Below are 13,343 nucleotides of genomic sequence, written 5' to 3'. Positions count from 1 at the left end.
TACATATCTGATATGGGACTTTTCTACACCTACAGAGAGAAAGCATTATTTTTTTTCTAAACAGAAAGGCTGTTATTTGCAGATCTACTCTGCTGCTCTGAGTCATTGATGGTTACAGGCTTATATATTTAACCTGAAATGCAAAGCATTTTCTTCCAAGGCCTAAAGTTAAATCATTTTTCAGTGTGCATAAAGGTACATTCTGAGTTTTGTTTGTCTTGCTACATATACTTGGAAAACAAGGTCAAGCATTTGTTAAAATGTGTGTATGTTGGCATCAGTTGCATTCTTTTTTCCCTCTGCCTGTCTGAAGGGTACCCTTGATGTACCTTTTCCAGTGCTCACCATTATGGGTTTTAATCACATCAGTAGGATTTTTTGTACTGCTTTGGTGAAAGGTCATACTTATTGGGCTGACTTGCCTATTTATTTCTATCTAGTAATCTTAGAATATGCTGTTACCTAGGATAAAGATAAATACAGGCACACCATTTAGGATTTTTGCATCTCTTCACAGAAAAGATTGGCTTCTGAGAGCTCCTCTGTTTTTGAGAACACTGCCATGATCTGATTTTGGTTATTCTAACTGAATGAAATGAATTGGATGGCTTTCATTGCTATGAAACAATTTGTGTACTTAGTCACTTAGTTGTGTCCTACCCTTTGTGACTCATTGGCCTGCCAGCCTCTTCTGTCCATGGGAATTTTTAGGCAAGAATACTGAAGTAGGTTGCTATTTCTTTCTCCAGGGGATCTTCCAGACCCAGGAATCTAACCGTGTGTCTCCTGCATTGCAGGCAGATTCTTTACCCACTGAGCCTTCGAGGAAACCTCATGAAACAATTTACATATATGGAAATAATCTGTTCCCTAAAAGTAGGAAGGAACTCTGATACAGAACTTCCCAAGTGAAATGATAAATGCTGTGAACAAAAATAAAGCAAAGTAAGGGAACAGAATGAATGGCCTGCTATTTCAGATGAGATGGTTAGAAGAGGTCTCTCAGATGAGCAGAAAACACCATGAAGTGAGGGAGCAAGCCATGCAAATATCTGAGGAAAGTGCATCCTAGCAGAGGAAGCAAGGGCCAAAGCCGCGAGAAGGCACTGTGCTTGGCATATGCAAGGAACAGCAAGGAGACCAGTGTATTTAGAGCAAGGGAGAGAGTGGAGAGAGAAATCTGAGAGGGAGTGAAGGTTCAGTTTATTTGAAGCCTTATAGGCAAAATTCAACAGAACCTACATTTCTTTTTCATTTCTGTTCATCTTAAATTTTGTTTTTTAATATGTTTTTCTCTTTCTTTGATTTGACTTCTCATGTAGTATTTTTTTTTCTTTCTTTTTCTATTTTTAATAAAGTTTTAAGAATAAAAGTTTTTCTTTAAGTACAACTTTGCTTGCATTCTGTAAGGTTCATGGCCAGAAGTCAACTGCAAGGGATGTGCAGAAATGGAGGATTTTAGTTAGCATATTGCTATCCCAGACAGAATCAGGGTTCTGTTAATAAAGAAGAGTGGGGGAATAAATATTGGATAAACTACTAGCAATATCTTTCACAAAATCCTTTGGGCCTGGAAGATTTTCCTATAGATTCCCAAGCTATACAGACTATTACAAAGCTTCATGAGATGGAAGGATAGCCAATTTATTTTATAAAACTGCCAGAATCTTGTATCAAAACCTGATAAAGATGAGTGAAAAGGAAAATTAGAGACCAGTTTAACTTATGAATATAACTGTGAAAAGTCAGAATACAAACATTTCAATTTTTCAGCACATTGAAAGAATCATCCATCATGATCATGTAAGGTTCATAACCAAAATGCAAGAGTGCTTTAATATTAAGAAAGCTTTTAATACCATAGAGCATACCAAAAAATCAAATAAGAAAAATATGATAATCACGATAGGTAAAGATTTGATCAAAGTCAATCCTTATTTTTGATTAGAAAACCAATCTTAGATAACTAAAGCTAGAAATTTATTTCTTTAATGAAATAAAGATATCTAGCTCCTATTCTGGTCAAGTTTATTCCAGTTCAAAGAACAAAGGTATATTCTATATATCCCCAGACTTATCAATCTATGACTTCAAAATATACTTTCAAGTAATATCTGAAGTAGGATGGCAGAGAACCATGATGCTGTACTCCCAGTTACTTCTGGAAGTTTCTCAGTTTCTTTTTCATGTGCTGCAGAACACATCCCCCCTCATTCCTAAACTCACATGTTTCCAACTTGCCACTATACATATTGCTGCAGTAACTGGTTAGGTAGAATGATGGGCATACCTGTTTATTTAGGGAAAAGTAGCACACACTAGTTCCTGTTTTTCTCTTTGAGAGTAAAAATAAGATACTTCTGATATTGCCTTTGAACTTTTAGCATTAGATAGCTTTATAGAATCAAATTATCTACTCCTTTGTGAAGTGTATGGTATGGATTTGGGGCATTCCAGGTGACTCAGTGGTAAAGAATCTGCCTACCAATGAAGGAGACACAGGTTCTCAATCCCTGGGTTGAGAAGATCCCCTGGAGGAGGAAATGGCAACCCACTCCAGTATTCTTGCCTGGAGAATCCCATGGACAGAGAAGCCTGGTGAGCTATATAGTGCATGGGGTGTAAAGAGTCAGACATGACTTAGCGACTGAGTGCACCACAACATGGATTTACTCTGATGGTATGTAGACAGAGGCTCATTAACTTTTGAAACCACAGCAATGTGTGTTTTATACAAGTATTTTAAAGCCTTTTTTATTTACTACAACCCACCTTATGAAATGCATTTTATATTGTGACCAAGTGTACACACACACACACACACATGTTCTATACATTCATAACTAAGTAATTTTTTTAAAGTTTCATAAACCGTACCAAGGAGCTATGCAAAATGCTCTCATATATTTATCTATTTTATTCTACTTTATTTTTAAAAATTTGTATCAACCCACCAAATTTCCTTAGACCACACTTTTTAGCAGTTCAGAAGGTGATTCTTTGGGCTGTTAAATAAATATCTGGAGTTCAAGGAATCAATTCTGGAAGATGAGAATGTATTGGTTTTTAGAAATGTATTCTAATTTCATTGTAAATATTAACTTTTCATGTATAGGCAGGATGCTTTTGGTGCTAGTTGCTAGTTTGTCTTTGATTTCTAGGAGAGTGATAGGATAAGAAAGAATTTTCTAAATGGAGATTTCTTTTCTTCCTGCAGCTCTCATGTGTGACTGGAAGTGGAGTGCATCATTAACCTAAGGGCCTCACCACTTGGAAGTTACAGTTTTCACCACCAGGCCTACCTTTTCCTTTTCGGTCTGGTTCTTTTCCTCAAACAGCAGAAACATCTTTCTTTTAATAAAGTTGCTTTTGTTGCAGAGTTAAGCAAATGGCTGATAGCAGCTGTGGTAAAAAATCCACAAAGTGCCCCCACTGCTCATCTGCTTCTCAGAAAAATGCACTTTGTACATGTTCTTGTAAAACAAAGCTTTCTCCAATGTCAGTGGTGGAAATGTCACAGACATCAAGCACAGGCAGTTCAGAATTTATATTTTCACCAGAAAAAAAAAAAGAAAAAGGAGCCAGCAAAGATGTTACCTCTGGAAAAGATTCGGTAAATATTAAAGATTCTACATCTCAACACAAGTTGATGTCCCATTCCCTAATCCCATCCCTACATTCATCCTTATCCCTGGGTCATTGCCTTCTTTACTATTAAGGTAACATTTCTTTCTTACAGAAGAGGTAAGAAAAATCAGTTGATAATTTCTTTCATTCTGTTAACCAACCACTGCCCCAAATTAATGATTTCCCAGGATTATAAGTAATTTGGAATGTTATTCCAGCTTTTATTTTAAAAATGGTTTATATGGAAATTGATCTGTTTTCAAATTGAATTAAACCTGAATTTGGGGGCGTTTTCTTCAACTGATGCAGAATGAGATTTATGATTGTGGTTAAATACAGGGTGGTTATTATTTAAGACAGTTCCTGGTTATCTAGATGGAATATCAAATATACCTTACAAAATTGATTTGCCTTAGTTACAATCTGTGAATATGCAGTTGGACAGGTTTGGGTATGTTTGCCTTTATAGAGAAGAGGCACTCTGGAAGATTGTCATTGATAGAGCATAAATTTGGAGACAGAGAGCAGTAAGTTTAAGAAAAGTTAGGTTATCAGTCCTCAAATTTATACCTTTTTCAAATTTTCACTATAAACTTATTTCTGAATTGTATTATGATATAGTTATTGCCATATAGAAGTCTCTGAGTGAATTGTTACTATGTTATTTTCATTCAAAGCATATTTTGTGAATGTCTGGTCAGTAATTTCTTGTGTATAACCTATTTGAGATGATTGTTATGTCTTGAAACAAAGTGATTGAGAAAACTGTGAAGTTGCCTTCTCTTGTGATTTTAAAGATTTTAAGTCTTGATTTATCTTCTGTGCAGGTCATCATGTAGAATTGCCTGGATTCAGGAGATTAGATTGAATAACTTCTTAAGGCCTCTTTTAGCCTAATGAGTGAATGAATTATATAGGGCTTTGAATTTGAAAAAGGCGATAAACTATCTTGTATACAATCAATATCTTGACACGTATTAAATTTTTTCAGATTATCTAAATTAGGGTTCTTACTTTGTTTGATCTTCCTGGTGGCTCAGATGGTAAAGCATCTGCCTGCAATGTGGGAGACCCGGGTTCTATTCCTGGGTTGGGAAGATCCCCTGGAGAAGGCAATGGCAATCCACTCGAGCACTCTTGCCTGGAAAATCCCATGGACGGAGGAGCCTGATAGGCTACAGTCCATGGGGTCACAAAGAGTCGGACACGACTGAGCGACTTCACTTTCTTTCACTTCACTTTGTCAACAAGTATATTGTATCTTAATGTTAATATCAAAATTTCTTTTTGGTTCAAGCCCTCAAAATCTTCAAATGTAGAGAGAAAACCATCTCAACAACAGTGGGGTAGGGGCAACTTCACAGAAGGAAAAGTTCCTCACATAAGGATGGACAATGGAGCTGCTATTCAGGTATATAGAGGGCAAACTGAAGCTACTAGAACATTTTCAAATTTCTTCTAAGTCAATGTTCATGACAAATGTGATTTAAAAAGTCTGTCTGTAGGGAAAGAAAAGAAAAGAAGAAACTTAACTATTTTTAAGATTGTTGAAGTCTTTACTAAAGCAACTGTGGACTAATTATTTTTTTCTGTTCATAGAGATGTAACTTGACTTGCGTAATTAAGTGGAGGACATTTATTAGATAAAATGAGAGCATTTGGTCTCCAGGTCTTGCCGGTTGCTGAGGGCAGTTGTGAAATCTTTATATAGACCTATTTGAGAGGAAGAGAGAGACCAGACGACTTAGATGGTTTGGCTGTTCACTTCTTTGATGACCAGTAGGGAGGCCAAAATTTCCCTCTTGGACTTGCCCATTTTTTCCCAGCTTGTGATTGAATGAATACCAATATTATTCTTCCCAGGATTCTAGTTCTTATATGCAAATATGACTTAAATTTAATACCATCTTAGAAATTAAAATATGTTCTTTAATGCTAGATTGAAGGAACTACAATAGGAACAACTGCAAGAGGAAAATTCCGTTAATGTTAAATAACTTTGAACAATTGTTTTAAAAAATATTTAGCAATTTACTTGAAGTGATCAGAAAAACTTTCTAAGAATCTCTGACCTGAAAGCTTAAATCTTCCCCTGTGAAAGATTTTGATAAGTCTTACAAAATCTTACAAAAGACTTGCATTAAAAAAAAAATCCACAAATTTACTGTTTTAAATTTGGTCATAAGAGCATTTTTTTTTCTTTTTTTTAAATTATTTTTTTATTTTTTATTTTTTTTAATTTTAATTTTTACTTTATTTTACTTTACAATACTGTATTGGTTTTGCCATACATTGACATGAATCCACCACGGGTGTACATGCAATCCCAAACATGAACCCCCCTCCCACCTCCCTCCCTAAAACATCCCTCTGGGTCATCCCCGTGCACCAGCCCCAAGCATGCTGTATCCTGCATCAGACATAGACTGGCAATTCGATTCTTACATGATAGTATACATGTTTCAATGCCATTCTCCCAAATCATCCCACCTTCTCCCTTTCCCTCTGAGTCCAAAAGTCTGCTCTACACATCTGTGTCTCTTTTGCTGTCTTGCATACAGGGTCATCATTGCCATCTTTCTAAATTCCATATATATGTGTTAGTATACTATATTGGTGTTTTTCTTTCTGGCTTACTTCACTCTGTATAATCGGCTCCAGTTTCATCCATCTCATCAGAACTGACTCAAATGAATTCTTTTTAATGGCTGAGTAATACTCCATCGTGTATATGTACCACAGCTTTCTTATCCATTCATCTGCTGATGGACATCTAGGTTGTTTCCCTGTCCTGGCTATTATAAACAGTGCTGCGATGAACATTGGGGTACATGTGTCTCTTTCAATTCTGGTTTCCTCGGTGTGTATGCCCAGCAGTGGGATTGCTGGGTCATAAGGTAGTTCTATTTGGAATTTTTTAAGGAATCTCCACACTGTTCTCCATAGTGGCTGTACTAGTTTGCATTCCCACCAACAGTGTAGGAGGGTTCCCTTTTCTCCACACCCTCTCCAGCATTTATTGCTTGCAGATTTTTGGATCGCAGCCATTCTGACTGGTGTGAAGTGGTACCTCATTGTGGTTTTGATTTGCATTTCTCTAATAATGAGTGATGTTGAGCATCTTTTCATGTGTTTCTTAGCCATCTGTATGTCTTCTTTGGAGAAATGTCTATTTAGTTCTTTTGCCCATTTTTTGATTGGGTCATTTATTTTTCTGGAATTGAGTTGCATAAGTTGCTTGTATGTTTTTGAGATTAGCTGTTTGTCAGTTGTTTCATTTGCTATTATTTTCTCCCATTCAGAAGGCTGTCTTTTCACCTTGCTTATAGTTTCCTTTGTTGTGCAGAAGCTTTTAATTTTAATTAGATCCCATTTGTTTATTTTTGCTTTTATTTCCAGAATTCTGGGAGGTGGATCATAGAGGATCCTGCTGTGATGTATGTCGGAGAGTGTTTTGCCTATGTTCTCCTCTAGGAGTTTTATAGTTTCTAGTTTTACATTTAGATCTTTAATCCATTTTGAGTTTATTTTCGTGTGCGGTGTTAGAAAGTGATCTAGTTTCATTCTTTTACAAGTGGTTAACCAGTTTTCCCAGCACCACTTGTTAAAGAGATTGTCTTTACTCCATTGTATATTCTTGCCTCCTTTGTCAAAGATAAGGTGTCCATATGTGTGTGGATTTATCTCTGGGCTTTCTATTTTGTTCCATTGATCTATATGTCTGTCTTTGTGCCAGTACCATACTGTCTTGATGACTGTGGCTTTGTAGTAGAGCCTGAAGTCAGGCAAGTTGATTCCTCCAGTTCCATTCTTCTTTCTCAAGATTGCTTTGGCTATTTGAGGTTTTTTGTATTTCCATACAAATCTTGAAATTATTTGTTCTAGTTCTGTGAAAAATATGGCTGGTAGCTTGATAGGGATTGCATTGAATTTGTAGATTGCTTTGGGTAGTATACTCATTTTCACTATACTGATTCTTCCGATCCATGAACATGGTATATTTCTCCATCTATTAGTGTCCTCTTTGATTTCTTTCATCAGTGTTTTATAGTTTTCTATATATAGATCTTTAGTTTCTTTAGGTAGATATATTCCTAAGTATTTTATTCTTTTCATTGCAATGGTGAATGGAATTGTTTCCTTAATTTCTTTTTCTACTTTCTCATTGTTAGTGTATAGGAATGCTAAAGAAGGCCACTACATAATGATCAAAGGATCAATCCAAGAAGAAGATATAACAATTATAAATATATATGCACTCAATATAGGAGCACCACAATATGTAAGACAAATGCTAACAAGTTTGAAAGAGGAAATTAACAATAACACAATAATAGCGGGAGATTTTAATACCCCACTCACACCTATGGACAGATCAACTAAACAGAAAATTAACAAAGAAACACAAACTTTAAATGATACATTAGACCAGTTAGACCTAATTGATATCTATAGGACATTTCACCCCATAACAATGAATTTCACCTTTTTCTCAAGTGCTCATGAAACCTTCTCCAGGATAGATCACATCCTGGGCCATAAATCTAACCTTGATAAATTTTAAAAAATCGAAATCATTCCAAGCATCTTTTCTGACCATAATGCATTAAGATTAGATCTCAATTACAGGAGAAAAACTATTAAAAATGCCAACATATGGAGGTTGAACAACACGCTTCTGAATAACCAACAAATCACACAATAAATCAAAAAAGAAATCAAAATATACATAGAATCTAATGAAAATGAAAACACAACAACCCAAAACCTGTGGGACACTATAAAAGCAGTGCTAAGAGGAAAGTTCATAGCAATACAGGCATACCTCAAGAAACAAGAAAAAAGTCAAATAAATAACCTAATTCTACACCTAAAGCAACTAGAAAAGGAAGAATTGGAGAACCCCAGAGTTAGTAGAAGGAAAGAAATCTTGAAAATTAGGGCAGAAATAAATGCAAAAGAAACAAAAAAGACCATAGCAAAAATCAACAAAGCCAAAAGCTGGTTCTTTGAAAGGATAAATAAAATTGACAAACCATTAACCAGACTCATCAAGAAGCAAAGAGAGAAAAATCAAATCAATAAAATTAGAAACGAAAATGGAGAGATCACAACAGTCAACACAGAAATACAAAGGATCATAAGAGACTACTATCAGCAATTATATGCCAATAAAATGGACAACGTGGAAGAAATGGACAAATTCTTAGAAAAGTACAATATCCCAAAACTGAACCAGGAAGAAATAGAAAATCTTAACAGACCCATCACAAGCACAGAAATTGAAACTATAATCAGAAATCTTCCAGCAAACAAAAGCCCAGGTCCAGACGGCTTCACAGCTGAATTCTACCAAAAATTCGAGAAGAGCTAACACCTATCCTACTCAAACTCTTCCAGAAAATTGCAGAGGAAGGTAAACTTCCAAACTCATTCTATGAGGCCACCATCACCCTAATACCAAAACCTGATAAAGATGCCACAAAAAAAGAAAACTACAGGCCAATGTCACTGATGAACATAGATACAAAAATCCTCAACAAAATTCTAGCAATCAGAATCCAACAACACATTAAAAAGATCATACACCATGACCAAGTGGGCTTTATCCCAGGGATGCAAGGATTCTTCAATATCCGCAAATCAATCAATGTAATTCGCCACATTAACAAATTAAAAAATAAAAGCCATATGATTATCTCAATAGATGCAAAGAAGGCCTTTGACAAAATTCAACATCCATTTATGATTAAAACTCTCCAGAAAGCAGGAATAGAAGGAACATACCTCAACATAATAAAAGCTATATATGACAAACCCACAGCAAACATTATCCTCAATGGTGAAAAACTGAAAGCATTTCCCCTAAAGTCAGGGACAAGACAAGGGTGCCCACTTTCACCACTACTATTCAACATAGTTCTGGAAGTTTTGGCCACAGCAATCAGAGCACAAAAAGAAATAAAAGGAATCCAAATTGGAAAAGAAGAAGTAAAACTCTCACTGTTTGCAGATGACATGATCCTCTACATAGAAAACCCTAAAGACTCCACCAGAAAATTACTAGAGCTAGTCAATGAATACAGTAAAGTTGCAGGATAGAAAATCAACACACATAAGAGCTTTTGTAAAAGAAAAATGTATTCATTTATCAGCTCACTCATTCATTCCTTGATTGGATTATGGGAAAAATTCTCAGTTTTCCTTCTTTTCTTTGCCTTTGTTCTCCCACATGCTTCTCAGGAGCCATCTCTTTCATACCATTTTCCCTTATGGTCCCAGAATTTTAGCTCTGGTCTCTGGCCCCAATGTCATTTTGTATTTTTTCTTTTAACTTAAGACTGTATGACTTAAGTAAAAATTTTCTCTCTTGAGTTACAAATGGTATTGTGCAGTCACTGTCGTGTCTGACTCTGCTGGACGGCAGCATGCCAGGCTCTGTCCTCCACTGTCCTCCAGAGTTTGTTCAAATTCATGTCTATTGAGCCAGACATGAGACAAGCAATAAAAAAACAGGAATTATGTTTTATTCATCTTTGTAGCCCCCAAAGTATTTATCACAAGAAGATAGCTAAGAAAAATCCACATGTTGAAGCTGAACATTTTTCTTTTCTTCTTTTTTCTTTCCCTTTCTGTGTCTTCCCTTCTCGCCCCGTGTCTCTTTCCTTTCCTTGGTTCCTCTTCTTCTCTCTCCTCCCTTCCGTTTCTTCCTTCTCCTTTTTCCTCATGCACTAAGCATGACTATTTTGCTTACAAGGTTTCAGGCAGGCTTTTTAAAGGATAAAAAAGAAACACCTTTATAAGGTGTTTCTAGACCATCTTGGAAGGAAAAAAATGAGTCCAAATATTTGTAAGCAAGAGAGTAAATAATAGTGTTTGAGGACCAATGCATACATGTTGAAAAAAGTCAAAAGGACAACCACCATGGTGCAGAGTTAGGCAGAAAAGCCCTTTGTGAAGTAGGTAAGTAAGTAGTTGGATACTCCATCTTCTTTTACAAAAGTCAGAAAGGAATATAAGCAGGAAAAAATATGAAGTCTAGCAGTAGTTTATCTGTTGCAGGGTGCAGATGAAAGTAGTCACACAGGGGGAACCTGGCATCTCTAAGGCAGGCTCTAAGAAGTCTCCAAGAGAGACTTCCTCCAGTGACATTAGCTCAGGGGTTCTCTTCTGTTCTAATCACTGGGCATAATGGGTCTAGAAACTCTTGTTAATGCCCTGGAGTTGATTTAGATTAGGGAGACTGACTCTCTCCAACCAAATTCACAAGAACTGAAAGTGTAAATGAGTTACCTGCTTGTTATTTTACAACATGAAATGGAATGCTGGTATTGTCAAGACCAGTGCATTCCGTCTTTGTAAGCAGGAGTGAAGTGATAAACAGAAGGATCCTTGGTTTGGATAATGTTACTATGGATGGTTTTAATTTTTTTCTAAATGCTTATTTATATTAAAAACTTTAATATAAATATAAAAAAGGATTTATATGATCCTTTTCCTAAAACAAAACAAATAAAACAACAAAAATGATTATTTAGTAGAAACAATGAAGAGAAAGGTTACCTGGTAAACAGGAAAGCAGTTGTCTAGTGGTTAATATGTGTTGACTTTATAGTATAGTTCTCAGAGTTTGGGAATAATTTTTTGGACAACTTATTTTATACAAACAGTATATATCAATATATTTGTATGCATGTATTAATAGTCCGTTCTTTTTCTTATGAAAACATTTCTTTAATATTATAGTTTATGAGAGTTTCATTTTTTATATATTTGAAGTTTTCCACATTTCCTCATTAGGATTTTTATGGTTTTTCTCTAAAGGATATTTAATTAGACTCATCAAAACTTAGTTTTGCTTAATTAAGATGTTTTTATTTATACTGAAGCAAATACATGGTGTCGGTGCCTTCTATTTGATTTTGCCCTGGAGCACAGTCACTCTTCCCTTGGGTGGATGCCTGTCAGTATTATACGTTTTTTTGTCATACCTGATGAGTGGCAGAGAAAGACAAAAGAACTCTTATTTTTTTATCTAGGAAATCTATACCTTTGGAAGAGTACTGGGACAAGGGAGCTTTGGAATGGTCATTGAAGCCATAGACAAGGAAAGAGAAACTAAGTGGGCAATTAAAAAAGTGAACAAAGAAAAGGTAAGGCTTCTTATCATCATACTGAGGGTGCAGTTCTACTGCAAGGTCGGGTAGGCAGTACAGTTTTTCACACTAATACAGCTGACCCTTAGGGACAGACCCTGGGCTGTTGCCCTGGAGAAATGTGGGTATTTCTCTAGCCTTCTGGGCTTCCCTCATAGCTTAGTTGGTAAAGAATCTACCTGCAATGCAGGAGACCCCCATTCAATTCCTGGGTTGGAAAGATCTGCTGGAGAAGGGATAGGCCACTCACTCCAATATTCCTGGGCTTCCCTTGTGGCTCAGCTTGTAAAGAATCTGCCTGCAATGTGGGAGACCTGGGTTCGATTGGGAAGATCCCCTGTAGAAGGGAAAGGCTTCAGTTCAGTCATATCTAACTCTTTGCGACCGCATGGGCTGCACGCAGCATGCCAGACCTCCCTGTCCATCACCAACTCCTGGAGTTTACTCAAACTCATGTCCATTGAGTAGGTGATACCATCCAACCATCTCATCCTCTGTTGTCCCTTTCTCCTGCCTTCAATCTTTCTCAGCATCAGGGTCTTTTCAAATGAGTCAGCTCTTCACATCAGGTGGCCAAAGTATTGGAGTTTCAGCTTCAGCATCAGTCCTTCCAGTGAATATTCAGGACTGATTTCTTTTAGGATGGACTGGTTGGATATCCCATACAGTCCAAGGGTCTCTCAAGAGTCTCCTCCAACACCACAGTTCAAAAGCATCAATTCTTCGGCGCTCAGCTTTCTTTATAGTCCAACTCTCACATCTATACATCACTACCGGAAAAACCATAGATTTGACTAGATGGACCTTTGTTGGCAAAGTAATGTGTGTGCTTTTTAATATACTCTCTAGTTGGTCATAACTTTCCTTGCAAGGAGCAAGTGTCTTTTAATTTCATGGCTGCAGTCACTATCTGGTGTGATTTTGGAGCCCCCCAAAATAAAGTCTGACACTGTTTCCCCATCTGTTTGCCATGAAGTGATGGGACCAGATGCCATTATCATAGTTTTCTGAGTATTGAGATTTAAGCCAACTTTTTCACTCTCCTCTTTCACTTTCATCAAGAGGCTCTTTAGTTCTTCTTCAGTTTCTGCCATGAGGGTGGTGTCATCTGCATATCTGAGGTTATTGATATTTCTCCTGGCAATCTTGATTCTAGCTTGTACTTTACCCAGCCTGGCATTTCGCATGATATACTCTGCATATAAGTTAAATAAGCAGGTGACAATATTCAGCCTTGACACACTCCTTTCCCTATTTGGAACCAGTCTATTGTTCCATGTCCAGGTCTAACTGTTGCTTCCTGACCTGTGTACAGATTTCTCAAGAGGCAGGTCAGGTGGTCTGGTATTCCCATCTCTTTCAGAATTTTCCAAGGTTTGTTGTGATCCACACAGTCAAGGCTTTGGCATAGTCAATAAAGCAGAAATAGATGTCTTTCTGGAACTCTCTTGCTTTTTCGATGATCCAACAGATGTTGGCAATTTGATCTCTGGTTCCTCTGCCTTTTCTAAAACCAGCTTGAACATCAGGAAGTTCACGGTTCACGTATTGCTGAAGCCT

At 36.7% G+C, this 13,343-nt stretch overlaps 1 protein-coding gene across 1 annotated transcript in view; it reads left to right on the top strand.

The window, feature by feature from the left end:
- The window catches only part of STK33 (serine/threonine kinase 33), a 100,762-nt gene continuing 90,636 nt past the window's right edge, over positions 3,218–13,343 (top strand). Inside the window, exons 1-3 of the mRNA XM_018059501.1 lie at positions 3,218–3,613; positions 4,925–5,038; positions 11,667–11,780. Of these exons, the coding sequence (XP_017914990.1) occupies positions 3,389–3,613; positions 4,925–5,038; positions 11,667–11,780 (453 nt within the window). The 5' untranslated portion in view covers positions 3,218–3,388. The remainder of the gene's footprint in view (positions 3,614–4,924; positions 5,039–11,666; positions 11,781–13,343) is intronic.

This window comes from Capra hircus, chromosome 15 (assembly GCF_001704415.2).
Source record: "Capra hircus breed San Clemente chromosome 15, ASM170441v1, whole genome shotgun sequence".
Lineage (NCBI taxonomy): Eukaryota > Metazoa > Chordata > Mammalia > Artiodactyla > Bovidae > Capra > Capra hircus.
Note: the sequence above shows the minus strand (reverse complement) of the source record. Positions and strands in the feature narration are given on the sequence as shown.